This window comes from Botryllus schlosseri, chromosome 1, assembly GCF_051294905.1.
Source record: "Botryllus schlosseri isolate E-star chromosome 1, Bs_hap1, whole genome shotgun sequence".
Classification (NCBI taxonomy): Eukaryota; Metazoa; Chordata; class Ascidiacea; order Stolidobranchia; family Styelidae; genus Botryllus; species Botryllus schlosseri.
In genome coordinates, this window is record NC_137236.1 from 19498796 (window position 1) to 19516791 (window position 17996).

The window sequence follows — 17996 nt, forward strand, 5'->3', positions numbered from 1 at the left end:
AGTAGAGTATATTACTTATGTAGAGTTGGCAATTGCATTATGACGTCACTAGACGTCGTAGGTTCGTGTTCGCGCGCGTTCGCGTTCATATGAGTCAGAACCTTTTAAGGGTTCGCACCATCCCCAGTGATAATTGTTATATTCATTTAATCCAAGGGCGGGCAACATACGGCCCGCCAATGGATTTTGACCGTCCCGCAGAGAGTTTCTACGTAAAAGTAAAATTCTAATCTGAAAGTACAATTGGATAGTATATTCACATTGAAATGAACCCGAATATTTTCGGATGGCACTAGTCAGGTGTAATCGTCAGCAACCAGTAGAGAATTGGAAACAACATTGTATATCAACAATCGGAAGGGGCCGCTCACACTTTCATATGTGTGCCTTGGAGTGGACCTTTATCAAAATACATCAGTCAAGCTTCCTCTACAGAAGGAGTTCGTGTACATTAAACGCTCTCTTTTGTGAAATTACATTCCAACCTGGTGACGTCATATTTCGTGATACGATTGTTGATATACAATGTTCTTTCCAATTCTCTCGCTGACGATTACCCCAGACGAGTGTCAGCCGAAAATATTTGGGTAGGCTACATTTCCATATGAATATACTATTCAATTGTATATTGAAGTTCTGTACCTCCAAGAAGCTCTTCATTCTGAAAGTATTGACACATTTTATGCGTCACAGAATGAATCCAAGTTTGCCAACCTGGGAAAGATGGACATGAAACTACTTGCTCTATTCGGGTGTATATATATTTATGACCGTTAACATTAACGAGACAAGGCTACGTTCCAATATAACTGATGTTAACGTACAGTCTTTACTAAGGCTTCTACATACAACATGCAGCCAGCGTCCAAAGAACTTGTTGACAACTATCACCGGCCACATATGTCCGACTGACTTTAACGGCTGCTGTTAATAAATTCATTAAATAGGCTACTGTTTTGGTGTCTATGCTTTAAACTTAATGTTCACATTAAATACGATTTATTCCTTATATAGGTGGATAAATTCGCGATTAATGGATATATTCGCCATGTGCCCTCCATGTGCTTCATTTTCCCATATCCGGCCCGCCGACCGTAGAAGTTGCCCGCCCCTGATTTCATCAAAGGTATGTACAATCGGACGGTTGAAGCGCCCTTCTTGCTAATCAGTCGCATTGACGAGATAAATTGATTGCATCACACAAAATTTTTATCTGCAGGAGTCTCGCCCGTGGCGTTCAATGCATGGTTTAGGGATGGTGTGAACCTCTGAAAGGTTCAGGTTCGTGTGAACGCGAACCTTTTTGAAAGGTTCTGTGTGAACGCGACCGTGAACCTCATGACGTCACGTGACGTCATATTGCTAATTCCAACGGTATATATCAGTGAAGTGATAGCCTATATTAATACATGATACCTAGCGACGACTCGGAACACAGTGCTGAAGTATATATTGAAGTTTTAAACGTCGCCAAATGTATCAACTGGGGCAATCAAATGATATAATAATCCCATAAAATAATTATCTTCCGTCGCATTGCCAACAATTGCGACGAGGACTTGCAACGGAATATCAGCTTACGCCTTAACGGTGTAGGCCAGACCGAACAGTGCATTCGGCGGCTGAGTATTGCTACGATGATATTGAGCAGAGTATAAAACGCTGCACCCCAATCGCGCCGATTTGTTTTTAGGATACAATAAACCTATATGAAATCAAGATTGGCCTCGTACCTCGTACGATTTTTTACATCATACAACGATATCAATTTCATTGATTGGTTGAATAAGCATCATTCGCTGACTACCTACATGTACTGTATATCGCGCTTGATATTGTGTGAATGCGGGTGGTGCTATCAGCAGAGAGTCATTAAATATTCGAGCATATTTTGTAACAAAGCAAGTAAATTTTTTGAGATTGTGAAGGTGCATGCTCGTTTAATGTTGATTTTTTATGCTGCCAGCGCCATGCATATAATGGCCGGCAATTGAAATACAAAACGTTTCAACCAAAGATGTCATAATAAAGTGAAAATTGTAATATGAAAAAGGTTCACAGTGCAGAACCTACAAGGTTCGTTTGTGAACGTGAACCTATAAATTTCTGAGGTTCACACACAGAACGCGAACGTGAACCTTACGTTCACACCATCCTTAACTATATATTTGGATTCGAGGCTTCAACGGTGCTGGTCGTAACGTAAAGGCAGACCGGCGCGCATGAAATGCGCCATCAGACGAAAGTTTCGATATCGCAGAAAGGCAAGTTCTAGCTCCGAAAGAATCTGAATTAATCGCCATGAGTACTGTGGGAAACTTTTGAATTCCGAACCAAGTGTAATCCTAATCAGCGAAGACCCACAATCCCAAGGGCTAATTCGCACCAATACAGAATTTCGGGATTTTTCAAGCTTTTTGAGATAAGTTTCGTCCATCCCAACCTGTATCAAACCAGACGTTGCGGGCTAAACGAAACCTGTACGGAAATACGTCTCACAGTGGCAGGATACGCAAACTGTGTGCACACTGCACAGCCTAAATCCGTTGAACATTTTCTGCTAATATACCACAGACTCTCGAAGGTAATATATAATTAAAACTGCTGAAAAAAAAACTGTAGAATACGAGCACAAAAATCCCGCATACCAACCAACCAACCAACCAACTACTTTTCTCAGATTCTAATAATCATCGATCCTTTTCATGTTGTTAATCGCACGCATATCCAGGGCCGTAACCGCACTCTGTCAGATCCCCCCAAAACATTGGTCGTGGGCCCCCCATAGGGTGATAAAACTTACCCACAACACGCTATGCGCTGTTTGCCGATACTTATCATTGTTGTGCGTCCGTTTTGTGAGCCACCTTTTCTCGCGTACACGCGCGAAGCGCGAGTAATTTCTAGACTTCGTGACTGAATCGGTTAATATGATCGTGAATTGCATATATATTGCTATCAATTTTTCTCCTCTCTCTGCTCACGTAATCTGATTTACCGGTAGCGCTGAGTGAGGTGTGTTTGAAAAGGTAGGATCCCTCAATATTAATTAAACATATTCGGGTGAATACCTGTTGGCATGAGCAAACGGCACTTCGTCAGGCCCCCAAATAAAAATATAAAATAAAATAAAACTTGAGTTTTGGGCTGGAATTGGGTGTTAAACCGACCCCCAATCACGTTTTTCGCCTTTGCCACGAAATTATAGACGTACAGTTCAGTGAGCTAGCGTGAAGCGCGAAAGTTTTCGATAATTCATGATAAAGTCGTTCAATGTGATCGGGAACTGCATATATATTTCTATCAATTTCTTGTCCTCTCTGCTCACGTAATCAGATTTACCGGTAGAGCGGAGTGAGGTGAGTTTGTAACTGTAGAGCCCGTAAATAATAATTAAACATCTTCGGACGGGCCACCCCGCTATGGTATGACCTCGTTACATGATGTTATTTCGTGACCTCCTGTATGCTATATCAAAAAATATAGAATCGGTATTTCTTCACCTGCATATAATTTTTCACTGCGGGATGGTATTTGTCTTGTGAGGTTTAGATTGCCAAGACAGGAGCATTGGGCGCCAGTCATTTAGGCGCCTTTGGACAATAAAACCTAGTTGTATTTTATACAGATAACGCAGTTTTCGGTCACCATAAGGCAGTCCTATTCGTCCAAGGTTTTCTCGCTGCCGATAGAGTAGTTTTGTATTGAGTTTGCCTCACTTTCATGATTTTATGAAAGAGAAGTATAGGCTACATATGCCAATATCCTGTATTTAAATAATAGGACTCGACAGAAGATATGAACACTTTACTGACGTCACGTTCGGCGGGAAACTATTCTCTAACCCAGTGGTTCTAAACCGGTGTGCCATTTACGTCTCGCTAGTGTGCCGCGAGCGATTTCTTCGGAATTTTGAAATTATGCGCAAAATAATTCTATTTTATAGCAAACGATCAATAATATAAATCGAGATTTATGTGAAGTTTGTATATTTGACAAATCAAAATTGATATTACGCCGGCAATCAATATCCCCGTCGAATTTGCCTTACCGGGCAGATCGCGTGCTGAATTAAGTTTTGAAAAATACGTTGATTGATCGCACACAGAGCAGAGAAGGCATCGCGACGCATGTGTGACAATGCAGTTTTCTAATCCTCACTGTCTCCCCAATCACAAGCGAGAAATGAACTCATTTGGAATGGACGTTCAAGTAGTAAGGGTATCGACTTTATACGCAGACCAATCACAGAAGGCCACGACGCCTTAATTGCCACGCCTACATTGCCACATCATCCGCCCATTGCCGCACCTATAGGACACCCATTGCCACGTCACTTGCCGCACCTATAGCACACCCATTGCCACGTCTATAGTGCCACATCATCCATTGCCACATCATCACCGCATTGATTGCCGCATCCGCGCGATGTCGATTGCTGCACCTATGTCACTCATTGCCACGTCAAAACTTACCTTAGCTAGAATCGAACCTGGTTTGGTTGGGTATAATTTCACATCGCCCACCACCAGTCTATTGAGCAAACTAGCCGTATTGAGCTGTTTTGAGAATATAACCGCCGATTCTCTCTTAAATTCCGAGACAAAACCTTTTTCGAGTAATAACACATAAATGTAAGACTATGTTCGTGTGTACTATAACACTTGTGTCATCATTAATTAGTCAATGATTTTGAGGAATTCTGCGAATGCAACTTGATAATGCAGATATCGCCACCATAAATGTCTACAATGACGCGAAAGCTCACGCGCATATTGCTGAATACTATTCCAAGAAATTGACGCGTGTAAATGTGCCACGAATACAGTTGCTTACGATTCCAAAAAGTTGCGCCACATCGACAAAGTGAATTAGAACATTCTAAATAAAGTTGCGTTTCCAAGAAAATGCCGCGTTGGCGTTACGAATTAGAATGTTTAGTTCCGACGTAAAGCAATTCGCATTCTGAAAACGTCGCATTTCTATTACAAGTATGTGCGCAGCGAGGCAGCCATCGCAGACATAAGGTAAGATCAATGTATTTTCGTGCCAATTTAAACTAAATGTAGCTATAATTTCTCGATGCAGCATTAGCTTACGCGGATTGTGAACGCAGATTGATTTACGTTGAGATTTCTCCAATAGCTAACGTAATAATGAGTTCTGTGCGTGGCTATAATGTTAACCGGCAATATAGCCGAAGTCGCACAAATTCGAATGTATATGCAAGTTTTCTGTTAAAGGTAGACTATCTAGGCTCGGTTATTACTCGAATCTCGCTGTGGTTATAAATTAGGCATGCTAATGCGTTGAGTTTTAAGCTGAAACATCCTATTTCACGCAGCCAAGAAGACTAGCACCGCAAGCAAGCCCGGAACAAGCATATAGTGACAAAGCAGATTACGCAACACTGAAGGTGGGCTATTTCATTTCTTGACTATACTGAAAAATCGACAGCGTACCGCATATAGCTATAATTTTTCAATGCAGCAATGCACTTCGGATTAAGATATATAATATATAGCAACGTAGATGTTTTATAGAATATATTAGATCCAATACCTATACTAAAGCCGCAAACGCATTGGAGCATACATGGATAATGAGCGCAGATTGAATTACACCGAGATTTCCCCTATATCGCATCATTTAAATAGCTAATAATACTAGATAGTGCCTAGCTTTCTCCATCGCCAATATCTGATGCTGTCGGATAAGTTTATGAAACTGACACCTCTCATCCAGAGCAATGAAAAAAGTACATTCCAACATTTTATTATCACTAAATTTCTACTAAAGTACAGGAAGTGCAGATCTCCAACAAGTGAAAAAGTACGTATTAAAGGTATAGTTTGCCAGATAACTGAAAATAATAAATGAAATTAAAAAATTAAAAAGCGCGAAATATTACATTTTATCGCGGAACGCAACAAAAAAAAATCGTATGAGTTTTGTAAAGTAAATAGAAAACTATGCCTGATAACTGAAAATAATAAAAAATAAAATTAAAAAGCGCGAAAATTACATTTTATCCCGGAACGCAACACGAAAAATCGTGTGACTTTTTTAAAGTAGAAAGAAAACTACACTATTCCGATGCACTAAACACTTTTACACTCCGGATTTTGTATAGTATATAATAATTTTACATTGCGGGGTATTCAGTAAACTTTAATCCAGTGATCCTCCGTCTATTTTCAATCACGCTCCTCTTATTAGTCTAGGTTTCGAACCACACATCCAGTACGTTTTATGGGGATTAATATTTTTAGACTCAAATACATTTCCAATGTACCAAAGTCTTACAGTACAGATTTTGTAGAGTAGTTAGAAAACTACCTTTTGAGTCGATAGCGAAGTACTTGTTCATTTTAGAGTACTCAAGTATTGGTTTGGCCTTGGTAGCAATATACTCAATCAAGTGATTATCTATTTACAGCGCACTAAAAATTTACTGATACTAAAATGTTAAAATGTACTTTTTCAATGCCCTCGATGAGCAGCGCCAGTTTCAACTATATCCTACCATGCATTTTCGCGCTGCAGAATGACTTATCGCAACGACAAATAGCAAAAATACATTGAGAATCTGCAAACTCTCCCTGCGAAATATTTGAGTTTTACGAATTATCGTTCAAAGTGAGCTTACATATTGGATATTATCAAAACCCTCTTCATATCGAAATAATTGTACATTTGGAGTACTCAAGTATAGGTTTCGCCTGCTTACGCTATACTTAATCAAGTGATTATCTATTTAGATTTCATCTACTTCTATTTCCATTTCAGAGTTTTCAGTTATCAGACAAATAATACATTCAATACTTACTTTTTTACTCGCTCGGAAATCAGCACTTCATGTACTTCAGAAGAAATTTACTGGTAATAGAATGTTGAAATGTACTTTTCCATTGGCCTTGATGAGCGGGCCCAGTTTTATCTATATTGTACAATGCATTTTCACACTTCAGAATGACTTATCGCAATTAAAAATAGCACAAATACATCGAGAATTCGCGAACCAGCACTATACGATAATTGAGTTTTACAAATTACCCTTCAAAGTGAACGTACATGTTGGGTATTATCCAAAACCTCGTAGAATTTTGCTCCGAGCGACAAATCCTTTGAACTAAGGTGGAAGTACCTATTTCCGACTAAGTAAAACGTCAGTATTCTAGGTCTATTTCTGCTCAATTCTGAAACTATAACGGATTTGAAGCAGTACAATATCATAAACACTTGAGAGTATTTGTTGCATGTAGGCAAAAAACGTACTTGAGTACTCGGAAGAAGTCAATACTTACTTGTTTAGCCGCTCGGACATCGTCACTTCTTGTACTTTAATAGAAATTTACTTCTGATAAATGAGTAATCGACTTTACTCGATATTCGCGTACTATGAAACTGAAGAATGAATAGACGCGTTTACAAACTACAGAATGATATAGTCTCTACAAAATGTTTTTGATATCAAGATAACTCTTTACATGAATGGTCACGTATCCTAATATTCAAATAACCCAACACAGAGCTCGTACTTAGAGGAATATCGTAGTTCTTGTAACAAAGTTGTATGTGCACAATATATGTTTAAGGTAAGTCCTACAATTCATGATTTCGTCCGAGTTTGTATTTTAGAAAATATTATACAACAATTTACTTTACTAACGAGAAGTGTCGAGTTATCGAATGATTTTCCCTTCCGTCAAAACAAATAGAATGTGAAACTATATTTCTAACGTTTCTACCCCTTTGCACACCAGTGGTAAATCACACAAGCAACAAGTTTCGAGAATCGAGTTTTCGCTCACTGATGAAAAAGATGAAAGTTGTTAAAGAAAGCAGATTAGTATGAAAACTCGTTAAATAGAAGTAAAAGTAGCCTAGAAACATAACTACTTACTGAAAAATCGTTACGTAGAAGTGGGGTTAGTCTACGAACATATCCACTTACTTACTTTGAAATCTCAACTTGTACTTGTAGTCGTACTTTACCTTTACACGACGTTTTTGTATAATGGATACTAATTTTATTAAAAATAAACAAAAAGCGCGAGAAATTACATTTTATCCCGGAACGCATCAAGAAAAATCATATAAATTTTGTAAAGTAGATAGAAAACTACACTATTCCAATGCCCTGAAGACTCTTACACTCTGGATTTTGTGCAGTATATACTAATTTTACATTGCGGAGTATTCCATTGACGTTAATCCAGTGATCCTCCATCTATTTTCAATCACGATCCTCTTATTTGTCTAGGCTTCGAACCCCACATCCAGTACGTTTTCTGGGGATTAATATTTTCAGAGTCAAGTATAGCGTATCGAGACTTCATGAAACTTACTTGGAAATAGTTACTTCTACCCTAATTTAAAAGGTTTCTCAGATATCGTTACAATGGAAATGGGTTGAGCGAGCGGTTAAGGCGTTGGACTTAAGTTTCAATGAACAGGTGTTCACGTGGGTTCGAACCCAACACCCAGTACGTATAAGGGGATTAATACTTTTAGATTCAAATATAGCGTATCGAGTACTTTTTCTCAACTGTAATAACAACTTTTAGACTCCGGATTTTGTGTAGTATATACTAATTTACAATACCGCATTTGTCATTCGTGCAAGTACAGGAATATCATAGTTCTTGTAACAAAGATGTCTGCGCACAATATATGTTAATCATAAGTCCTACACATTCATGATTTCGTCCTAGTTTGAGTTTTAGAAAATATTATACCGACATCGCGACATCTTTCAAAAACAAAACCATGATCAATGCTTGAGAGATCATTTTTGCTATTTATCATTGACATAAGTCATTCTGGAGTGCGAAAACGCATTGTACGATATAGATGAAACTTGAGCAAATCCAAGGATCCTCATTTTCAAAGTAGCTTAGATCTCGAAATAAGCTCCGACTCGCTATTCTCCTCAAACCATGGAATTATCACGAGTATCAGCACCTTCGATCACTGAAGAGAAGGATGAAATTATATCCGAAGCATATTCCTTGACCAGGAATTTTATCATGTACGAACTCGATGGCTCATGCGTTAAGGTAAATACGAAAGCAGAGAGAACCTTACGTCGAGTTGGGGATGAAATGTTCGAGCGACATCGAACAGTCCTAAACGCAGTCTCCAAACGTCTCCGCTATAGTGATGTTGAAGTCAATGAAAAATATATAAAGAAATATAAAGAATATAAAAATATTCCCGCGCGCTCGTAAACCTAACACTTCCTACCCTACCACCTACTACTAAGACGCGCGCGGGAATATTTTTTATGCTTATACAACGCAACGAATACCCATCATACTTTTTAACTCGCTCAGAAATCATACCTTCTTTTACTTTACTAGTAATTTACTGCTACTAAATGTTGAAATGTACTGTTTTCAGTGGTCTTGATGAGTGGTGCTAGTTTCATCTATATCCTACGACGCATTTTCGCGCTGCAGAATGACTTTTCGCAATAAAAATAACAAAAATACTTCGAGAATTTGAGAACTCTCACTGCGCAATATTTGAGTTTTACGAAGTACCCATCAAAGTGAGCCTACATCTTGGATAGTATCCAAAACCACATAAAATTTCGCTCCGAGCGAAGAATCCTTTAAAATAAGGTAGAAGTAGTCATTTCCGAGTAAGTAAAACGTTAGTACTCTAGGTCCTTCCGATATTTTGATAGTCTCCGTCGTACTGTCGGATGTCATGAAATTGTATACATGCCATCTAGTACTACGCAAAATTTCAAGGCTGGTACTCAATGGTTCTGTTAGTAATTATATGGAATGTGTGGGAAGCGAATTGGAGCGTAAAGTATGCCGTATTTCTATCTATATCGATTTGGAATCCACCAGAAATTGGTTACTGAGCGAAGTATTCTTGCAAAGCAACAGCATAGGCAATTTTATATTTGTTCGGTATAAACAATATTATTGAACATGATATTTCCACTTGGAGAGAAGACGAAATTTGATGTCGTATAAGGTAGGTTATTTTACATTATCGTAAATCTCTGTCACAATACTGCTCGTATTCGAATCAAATTTGACCGGCGGCGTATTCTGAGTAACCCTAACAATTCCCTTACGTAGCTGTAGAAATTTGAAAAATTAAAAGTATAAAGAAGGTTTTCTTATGGGGCAAATGTTTCGAGTATTCTCAGAAAAACTGTATACATCCTACAGAAAAACGACCACGATTAAACGATGAAGAATTATATTGTTAAAATATTACATGAGATAAAACATGCGAACATCCATTATCTTGATAATGTTATTCCAATAGATGTCAGTCCGATTCCGACAAACACGAGTCCCTTCCAAACTTTATTGTAGTCGAAAGCGGTATTATCAAAGAATTCTACAAAGCCGTCCTGCAATAAAAATAGAAGCCTTAATGATCATACGGAGGAAAGTTATCGTGTCGTAGAATATAAATTGGGAACCGAATTAGAAGGTAAAGCTGAATTTCATCATCGAGAGGTGATATGGGCTCTGGAGAGCAGATACACTATATATCTCATGCTAAAGATAATTTGTAAATCCTAAGCAAGGCATGTAAATCACCCACCCATCCTCCATTTCGCACTATCCACTTTCGTCTTTTGCTAGCAATGTAATTCCAAACTGTCTGTATGATAGCTTCTATATGCTCCCCGTGATGTTCATTCTCGTTCTTGCGAGCAAGAATGCTACCGAGCACAAAAATGGAGACAATCCTCCCCCAGTTTTCTTTGGTATCTTTGAAAATTTCCTCAGCTATCATCAGGAACATTCGCTCATCGGGTAAATATTCTTTATATTTTTCATTGACTTCAACATCACTATAGCGGAGACGTTTGGAGACTGCGTTTAGGACTGTTCGATGTCGCTCGAACATTTCATCCCCAACTCGACGTAAGGTTCTCTCTGCTTTCGTATTTACCTTAACGCATGAGCCATCGAGTTCGTACATGATAAAATTCCTGGTCAAGGAATATGCTTCGGATATAATTTCATCCTTCTCTTCAGTGATCGAAGGTGCTGATACTCGTGATAATTCCATGGTTTGAGGAGAATAGCGAGTCGGAGCTTATTTCGAGATCTAAGCTACTTTGAAAATGAGGATCCTTGGATTTGCTCAAGTTTCATCTATATCGTACAATGCGTTTTCGCACTCCAGAATGACTTATGTCAATGATAAATAGCAAAAATGATCTCTCAAGCATTGATCATGGTTTTGTTTTTGAAAGATGTCGCGATGTCGGTATAATATTTTCTAAAACTCAAACTAGGACGAAATCATGAATGTGTAGGACTTATGATTAACATATATTGTGCGCAGACAACTTTGTTACAAGAACTATGATATTCCTGTACTTGCACGAATTACAAATGCGGTATTGTAAATTAGTATATACTACACAAAATCCGGAGTCTAAAAGTTGTTATTACAGTTGAGAAAAAGTACTCGATACGCTATATTTGAATCTAAAAGTATTAATCCCCTTATACGTACTGGGTGTTGGGTTCGAACCCACGTGAACACCTGTTCATTGAAACTTAAGTCCAACGCCTTAACCGCTCGCTCAACCCATTTCCATTGTAACGATATCTGAGAAACCTTTTAAATTAGGGTAGAAGTAACTATTTCCAAGTAAGTTTCATGAAGTCTCGATACGCTATACTTGACTCTGAAAATATTAATCCCCAGAAAACGTACTGGATGTGGGGTTCGAAGCCTAGACAAATAAGAGGATCGTGATTGAAAATAGATGGAGGATCACTGGATTAACGTCAATGGAATACTCCGCAATGTAAAATTAGTATATACTGCACAAAATCCAGAGTGTAAGAGTCTTCAGGGCATTGGAATAGTGTAGTTTTCTATCTACTTTACAAAATTTACATGATTTTTCTTGATGCGTTCCGGGATAAAATGTAATTTCTCGCGCTTTTTGTTTATTTTTAATAAAATTAGTATCCATTATACAAAAACGTCGTGTAAAGGTAAAGTACGACTACAAGTACAAGTTGAGATTTCAAAGTAAGTAAGTGGATATGTTCGTAGACTAACCCCACTTCTACGTAACGATTTTTCAGTAAGTAGTTATGTTTCTAGGCTACTTTTACTTCTATTTAACGAGTTTTCATACTAATCTGCTTTCTTTAACAACTTTCATCTTTTTCATCAGTGAGCGAAAACTCGATTCTCGAAACTTGTTGCTTGTGTGATTTACCACTGGTGTGCAAAGGGGTAGAAACGTTAGAAATATAGTTTCACATTCTATTTGTTTTGACGGAAGGGAAAATCATTCGATAACTCGACACTTCTCGTTAGTAAAGTAAATTGTTGTATAATATTTTCTAAAATACAAACTCGGACGAAATCATGAATTGTAGGACTTACCTTAAACATATATTGTGCACATACAACTTTGTTACAAGAACTACGATATTCCTCTAAGTACGAGCTCTGTGTTGGGTTATTTGAATATTAGGATACGTGACCATTCATGTAAAGAGTTATCTTGATATCAAAAACATTTTGTAGAGACTATATCATTCTATAGTTTGTAAACGCGTCTATTCATTCTTCAGTTTCATAGTACGCGAATATCGAGTAAAGTCGATTACTCATTTATCAGAAGTAAATTTCTATTAAAGTACAAGAAGTGACGATGTCCGAGCGGCTAAACAAGTAAGTATTGACTTCTTCCGAGTACTCAAGTACGTTTTTTGCCTACATGCAACAAATACTCTCAAGTGTTTATGATATTGTACTGCTTCAAATCCGTTATAGTTTCAGAATTGAGCAGAAATAGACCTAGAATACTGACGTTTTACTTAGTCGGAAATAGGTACTTCCACCTTAATTCAAATGATTTGTCGCTCGGAGCAAAATTCTACGAGGTTTTGGATAATACCCAACATGTACGTTCACTTTGAAGGGTAATTTGTAAAACTCAATTATCGTATAGTGCTGGTTCGCGAATTCTCGATGTATTTGTGCTATTTTTAATTGCGATAAGTCATTCTGAAGTGTGAAAATGCATTGTACAATATAGATAAAACTGGGCCCGCTCATCAAGGCCAATGGAAAAGTACATTTCAACATTCTATTACCAGTAAATTTCTTCTGAAGTACATGAAGTGCTGATTTCCGAGCGAGTAAAAAAGTAAGTATTGAATGTATTATTTGTCTGATAACTGAAAACTCTGAAATGGAAATAGAAGTAGATGAAATCTAAATAGATAATCACTTGATTAAGTATAGCGCAAGCAGGCGAAACCTATACTTGAGTACTCCAAATGTACAATTATTTCGATATGAAGAGGGTTTTGATAATATCCAATATGTAAGCTCACTTTGAACGATAATTCGTAAAACTCAAATATTTCGCAGGGAGAGTTTGCAGATTCTCGATGTATTTTTGCTATTTGTCGTTGCGATAAGTCATTCAGCAGCGCGAAAATGCATGGTAGGATATAGTTGAAACTGGCGCTGCTCATCGAGGGCATTGAAAAAGTACATTTTAACATTTTAGTATCAGTAAATTTTTAGTGCGCTGTAAATAGATAATCACTTGATTGAGTATATTGCTACCAAGGCCAAACCAATACTTGAGTACTCTAAAATGAACAAGTACTTCGCTATCGACTCAAAAGGTAGTTTTCTAACTACTCTACAAAATCTGTACTGTAAGACTTTGGTACATTGGAAATGTATTTGAGTCTAAAAATATTAATCCCCATAAAACGTACTGGATGTGTGGTTCGAAACCTAGACTAATAAGAGGAGCGTGATTGAAAATAGACGGAGGATCACTGGATTAAAGTTTACTGAATACCCCGCAATGTAAAATTATTATATACTATACAAAATCCGGAGTGTAAAAGTGTTTAGTGCATCGGAATAGTGTAGTTTTCTTTCTACTTTAAAAAAGTCATACGATTTTTCGTGTTGCGTTCCGGGATAAAATGTAATTTTCGCGCTTTTTAATTTTATTTTTTATTATTTTCAGTTATCAGGCATAGTTTTCTATTTACTTTACAAAACTCATACGATTTTTTTTTGTTGCGTTCCGCGATAAAATGTAATATTTCGCGCTTTTTAATTTTTTAATTTTATTTATTATTTTCAGTTATCTGGCAAACTATACCTTTAATACGTACTTTTTCACTTGTTGGAGATCTGCACTTCCTGTACTTTAGTAGAAATTTAGTGATAATAAAATGTTGGAATGTACTTTTTTCATTGCTCTGGATAAGAGGTGTCAGTTTCATAAACTTATCCGACAGCATCAGATATTGGCGATGGAGAAAGCTAGGCACTATCTAGTATTATTAGCTATTTAAATGATGCGATATAGGGGAAATCTCGGTGTAATTCAATCTGCGCGCATTATCCATGTATGCTCCAATGCGTTTGCGGCTTTAGTATAGGTATATGATCTAATATATTCTATAAAACATCTACGTTGCTATATATTATATATCTTAATCCGAAGTGCATTGCTGCATTGAAAAATTATAGCTATATGCGGTACGCTGTCGATTTTTCAGTATAGTCAAGAAATGAAATAGCCCACCTTCAGTGTTGCGTAATCTGCTTTGTCACTATATGCTTGTTCCGGGCTTGCTTGCGGTGCTAGTCTTCTTGGCTGCGTGAAATAGGATGTTTCAGCTTAAAACTCAACGCATTAGCATGCCTAATTTATAACCACAGCGAGATTCGAGTAATAACCGAGCCTAGATAGTCTACCTTTAACAGAAAACTTGCATATACATTCGAATTTGTGCGACTTCGGCTATATTGCCGGTTAACATTATAGCCACGCACAGAACTCATTATTACGTTAGCTATTGGAGAAATCTCAACGTAAATCAATCTGCGTTCACAATCCGCGTAAGCTAATGCTGCATCGAGAAATTATAGCTACATTTAGTTTAAATTGGCACGAAAATACATTGATCTTACCTTATGTCTGCGATGGCTGCCTCGCTGCGCACATACTTGTAATAGAAATGCGACGTTTTCAGAATGCGAATTGCTTTACGTCGGAACTAAACATTCTAATTCGTAACGCCAACGCGGCATTTTCTTGGAAACGCAACTTTATTTAGAATGTTCTAATTCACTTTGTCGATGTGGCGCAACTTTTTGGAATCGTAAGCAACTGTATTCGTGGCACATTTACACGCGTCAATTTCTTGGAATAGTATTCAGCAATATGCGCGTGAGCTTTCGCGTCATTGTAGACATTTATGGTGGCGATATCTGCATTATCAAGTTGCATTCGCAGAATTCCTCAAAATCATTGACTAATTAATGATGACACAAGTGTTATAGTACACACGAACATAGTCTTACATTTATGTGTTATTACTCGAAAAAGGTTTTGTCTCGGAATTTAAGAGAGAATCGGCGGTTATATTCTCAAAACAGCTCAATACGGCTAGTTTGCTCAATAGACTGGTGGTGGGCGATGTGAAATTATACCCAACCAAACCAGGTTCGATTCTAGCTAAGGTAAGTTTTGACGTGGCAATGAGTGACATAGGTGCAGCAATCGACATCGCGCGGGTTGATGCTGTGCAGCCTATAGATGCGGCAATCAATGCGGTGATGATGTGGCAATGGATGATGTGGCACTATAGACGTGGCAATGGGTGTGCTATAGGTGCGGCAAGTGACGTGGCAATGGGTGTCCTATAGGTGCGGCAATGGGCGGATGATGTGGCAATGTAGGCGTGGCAATTAAGGCGTCGTGGCCTTCTGTGATTGGTCTGCGTATAAAGTCGATACCCTTACTACTCGTTCACGTTTACAAATTCGAATTTCAAACATGGCAGTCCACATTGTGATTGTTAGGTATCGTGCTGGCACTTGCGTTAAAATGTAGGCTTGTAGTACAATGTTGTGTTACCATAGTGTCCTATATGGTGTCGACACAGGCAAATCTAACGCGTCAGTGAAATTGTATCACGTCACAATTTCCATTTGGCTACAGGCAATTTGACGGTCATTTTTGACCGGTTTGCCGAGCATTAAATTTGGTAAAACGGGTATCAATCGAAAGCTGACTCTGCACTGATAACGAGAATATATATTTTATTCCGTTCGTCGCCCTGGAACTCCCACAATCAGCCTCGAATTTTCCATTGTTATGGATATTGGCATTGGGACGAAACAATGGTGTCTGGCTCTTTTTCTCTTGAGCTACTCTCTCGTTTCGCCAGACAGCATTGTTACGTCCTGAGCTAATCTCTCGTTTCGCCAGACAGCATTGTTGCGTCCCAATGCCACTCTCCATAACAATGAAAAATTCGAGGCTGATTGTGCGAGTTCCAGGGCCACGAGCGGAATAAAATTTATATTTTCGTAATCAGTGCAGAGTCAGCTTTCGATTGATACCCGTTTTACCAAATTTAATGCTCGGCAAGCCGGTCAAAAATGACCGTCAAATTGCCTGTAGCCAAATGGAAATTGTGACGGGATACAATTTCACTGAGGCGTGAGATTTGCCTGTGTCGACACCATATAGGACACTATGGTGTTACTGTCGATGAATATGATAATTGAGAAGTAAGGTTGATCAAATTATATCAGTTAACAAACCTCTTCGCCGCTGACGTTATATTCTGGGCTTGTTTTAAGTATAATTGAACTGTGCGTGGCTGCCGGTAGAACTATTGAGGTATGGCTATCCTCACGCGTGCTACCCGATCTGCGTGAAAATGCATTGTGTAGCCTGGTATATAGCCTACACCTCTAGGCTATACGCCTCCGTATTTGTTAGCGGCAATCGCGCTTGAATTCTTCGACCCAATGCGACAGTGGGAAGATTTATTGTCAAACAAATCTTATGAAATCGTGTCTAAGGACAACCCGAAGTTTTTGTGAAGTCGTATATCAAAATCCCCCCATTTACTTCCGTCTGAATACGCCCTGTTTGTTGTAATCACAAAGGAACGATATTCTGCCCTGAGGGACACGACTATCTATCACGGTTTAGTAAGCTATATGTGGGATTCTTTAAGGGCAGAAGTTTTCCTCTAGAATTATAAAAACGGATAAGTTTATTTAAGAAAAGGAAGTAAAGAACATTTTGGTTTGAATGCAGAGGTGGTCACATTAGTCGGCGTTAATACTGGGTGCTAATAAGTATTTTGGTAGTTTGCAGGTGCCGTAAGACAAAAAAAATCAGAACCATTGCGATGGTGTGCCGCGAACTATTTTTCATTTCCAAAGGGTGCCGCGAGGTCAAAATGGTTGAGAACCACTGCGGGCCTAACCCAATCGCGTTTGAACGAAATTGAATTAATCATCCTACAATGGGACCACAAGTTGGCCTACATACGGGCGAACTGTGTCGATCGAAGTCAAGAATGAAGCGATTGTAGTTCGTGGGAAAATGCAGTAAAATTGCATGGCTCACGTGGATATTCCTAGTTTATTCTTTTTCGCTGTGACCTTCATCAATTATCATTATTTTGATTGCCGCACAGTCATACGGGGTATTCCCCGAGTATTGCTGCAAGAAATTAGGAATTAGCCATTTCTTTATTTATTCTTTATATTCAGAATCTTGGTTTATTCAAGTAAAGTTTTTACACGAGCATGAAATGACCATTACTATAACTACTCATGTTCATTATGAAGCCTTCTCTACCTGCGTCGCATATTGGCTACAGTTACTGTGGATACGCACAGACGATCCACATAAAATCGCTCGAATTACGAATAATTTTTTTCGTAGCAAGTAATTCAGCAAATATTAAATTGACATCAAAATATTGCCCGGCTGCAAATTTATACCTTCTGCGACCCATACTTCAGGAGCCCTGCACTATGATAAGACAATGAGGAGAAATTTCGGATCTTGTTTCAGCTCTGCAAAATACATGAGAAAATATAATCGGTATTATCCAGTATGATGTGTTAGTCGCGGTATGTTTAGGGAGGGCAGTATTCGCACACGTAGGTGTTTGATACTGTGCCGT

General features: G+C 38.3%; 1 protein-coding gene and 1 long non-coding RNA gene across 2 annotated transcripts in view; one reads left to right on the forward strand and one right to left on the reverse strand.

Moving 5' to 3' along the window:
* The window catches only part of LOC145444715 (uncharacterized), a 201220-nt gene that overhangs the window by 126174 nt on the left and 57050 nt on the right, over positions 1-17996 (forward strand). The gene's annotated exons all lie outside the window — the stretch shown is intronic.
* On the reverse strand, positions 10074-11803 carry LOC145444309 (induced myeloid leukemia cell differentiation protein Mcl-1 homolog). The gene is made up of 2 exons (XM_080322255.1): positions 10582-11803; positions 10074-10384 (listed from the first exon to the last, which is right to left on the reverse strand). The coding sequence occupies exons 1-2, from the start codon at positions 11053-11055 to the stop codon at positions 10271-10273; spliced, it is 588 nt and encodes a 195-aa protein (XP_080178381.1). The 5' UTR covers positions 11056-11803; the 3' UTR covers positions 10074-10270.

Bases quoted from the DNA above. Each gene is read 5' to 3' on its own strand.
- LOC145444309 (XM_080322255.1), bottom strand. From the start codon at position 11,055: ATGGAATTATCACGAGTATCAGCACCTTCGATCACTGAAGAGAAGGAT. The intron at 10,385-10,581 runs GTGGGTGATTTA...TTTTTATTGCAG, and splicing joins TAGTGCGAAATGGAGGATGG to GACGGCTTTGTAGAATTCTT.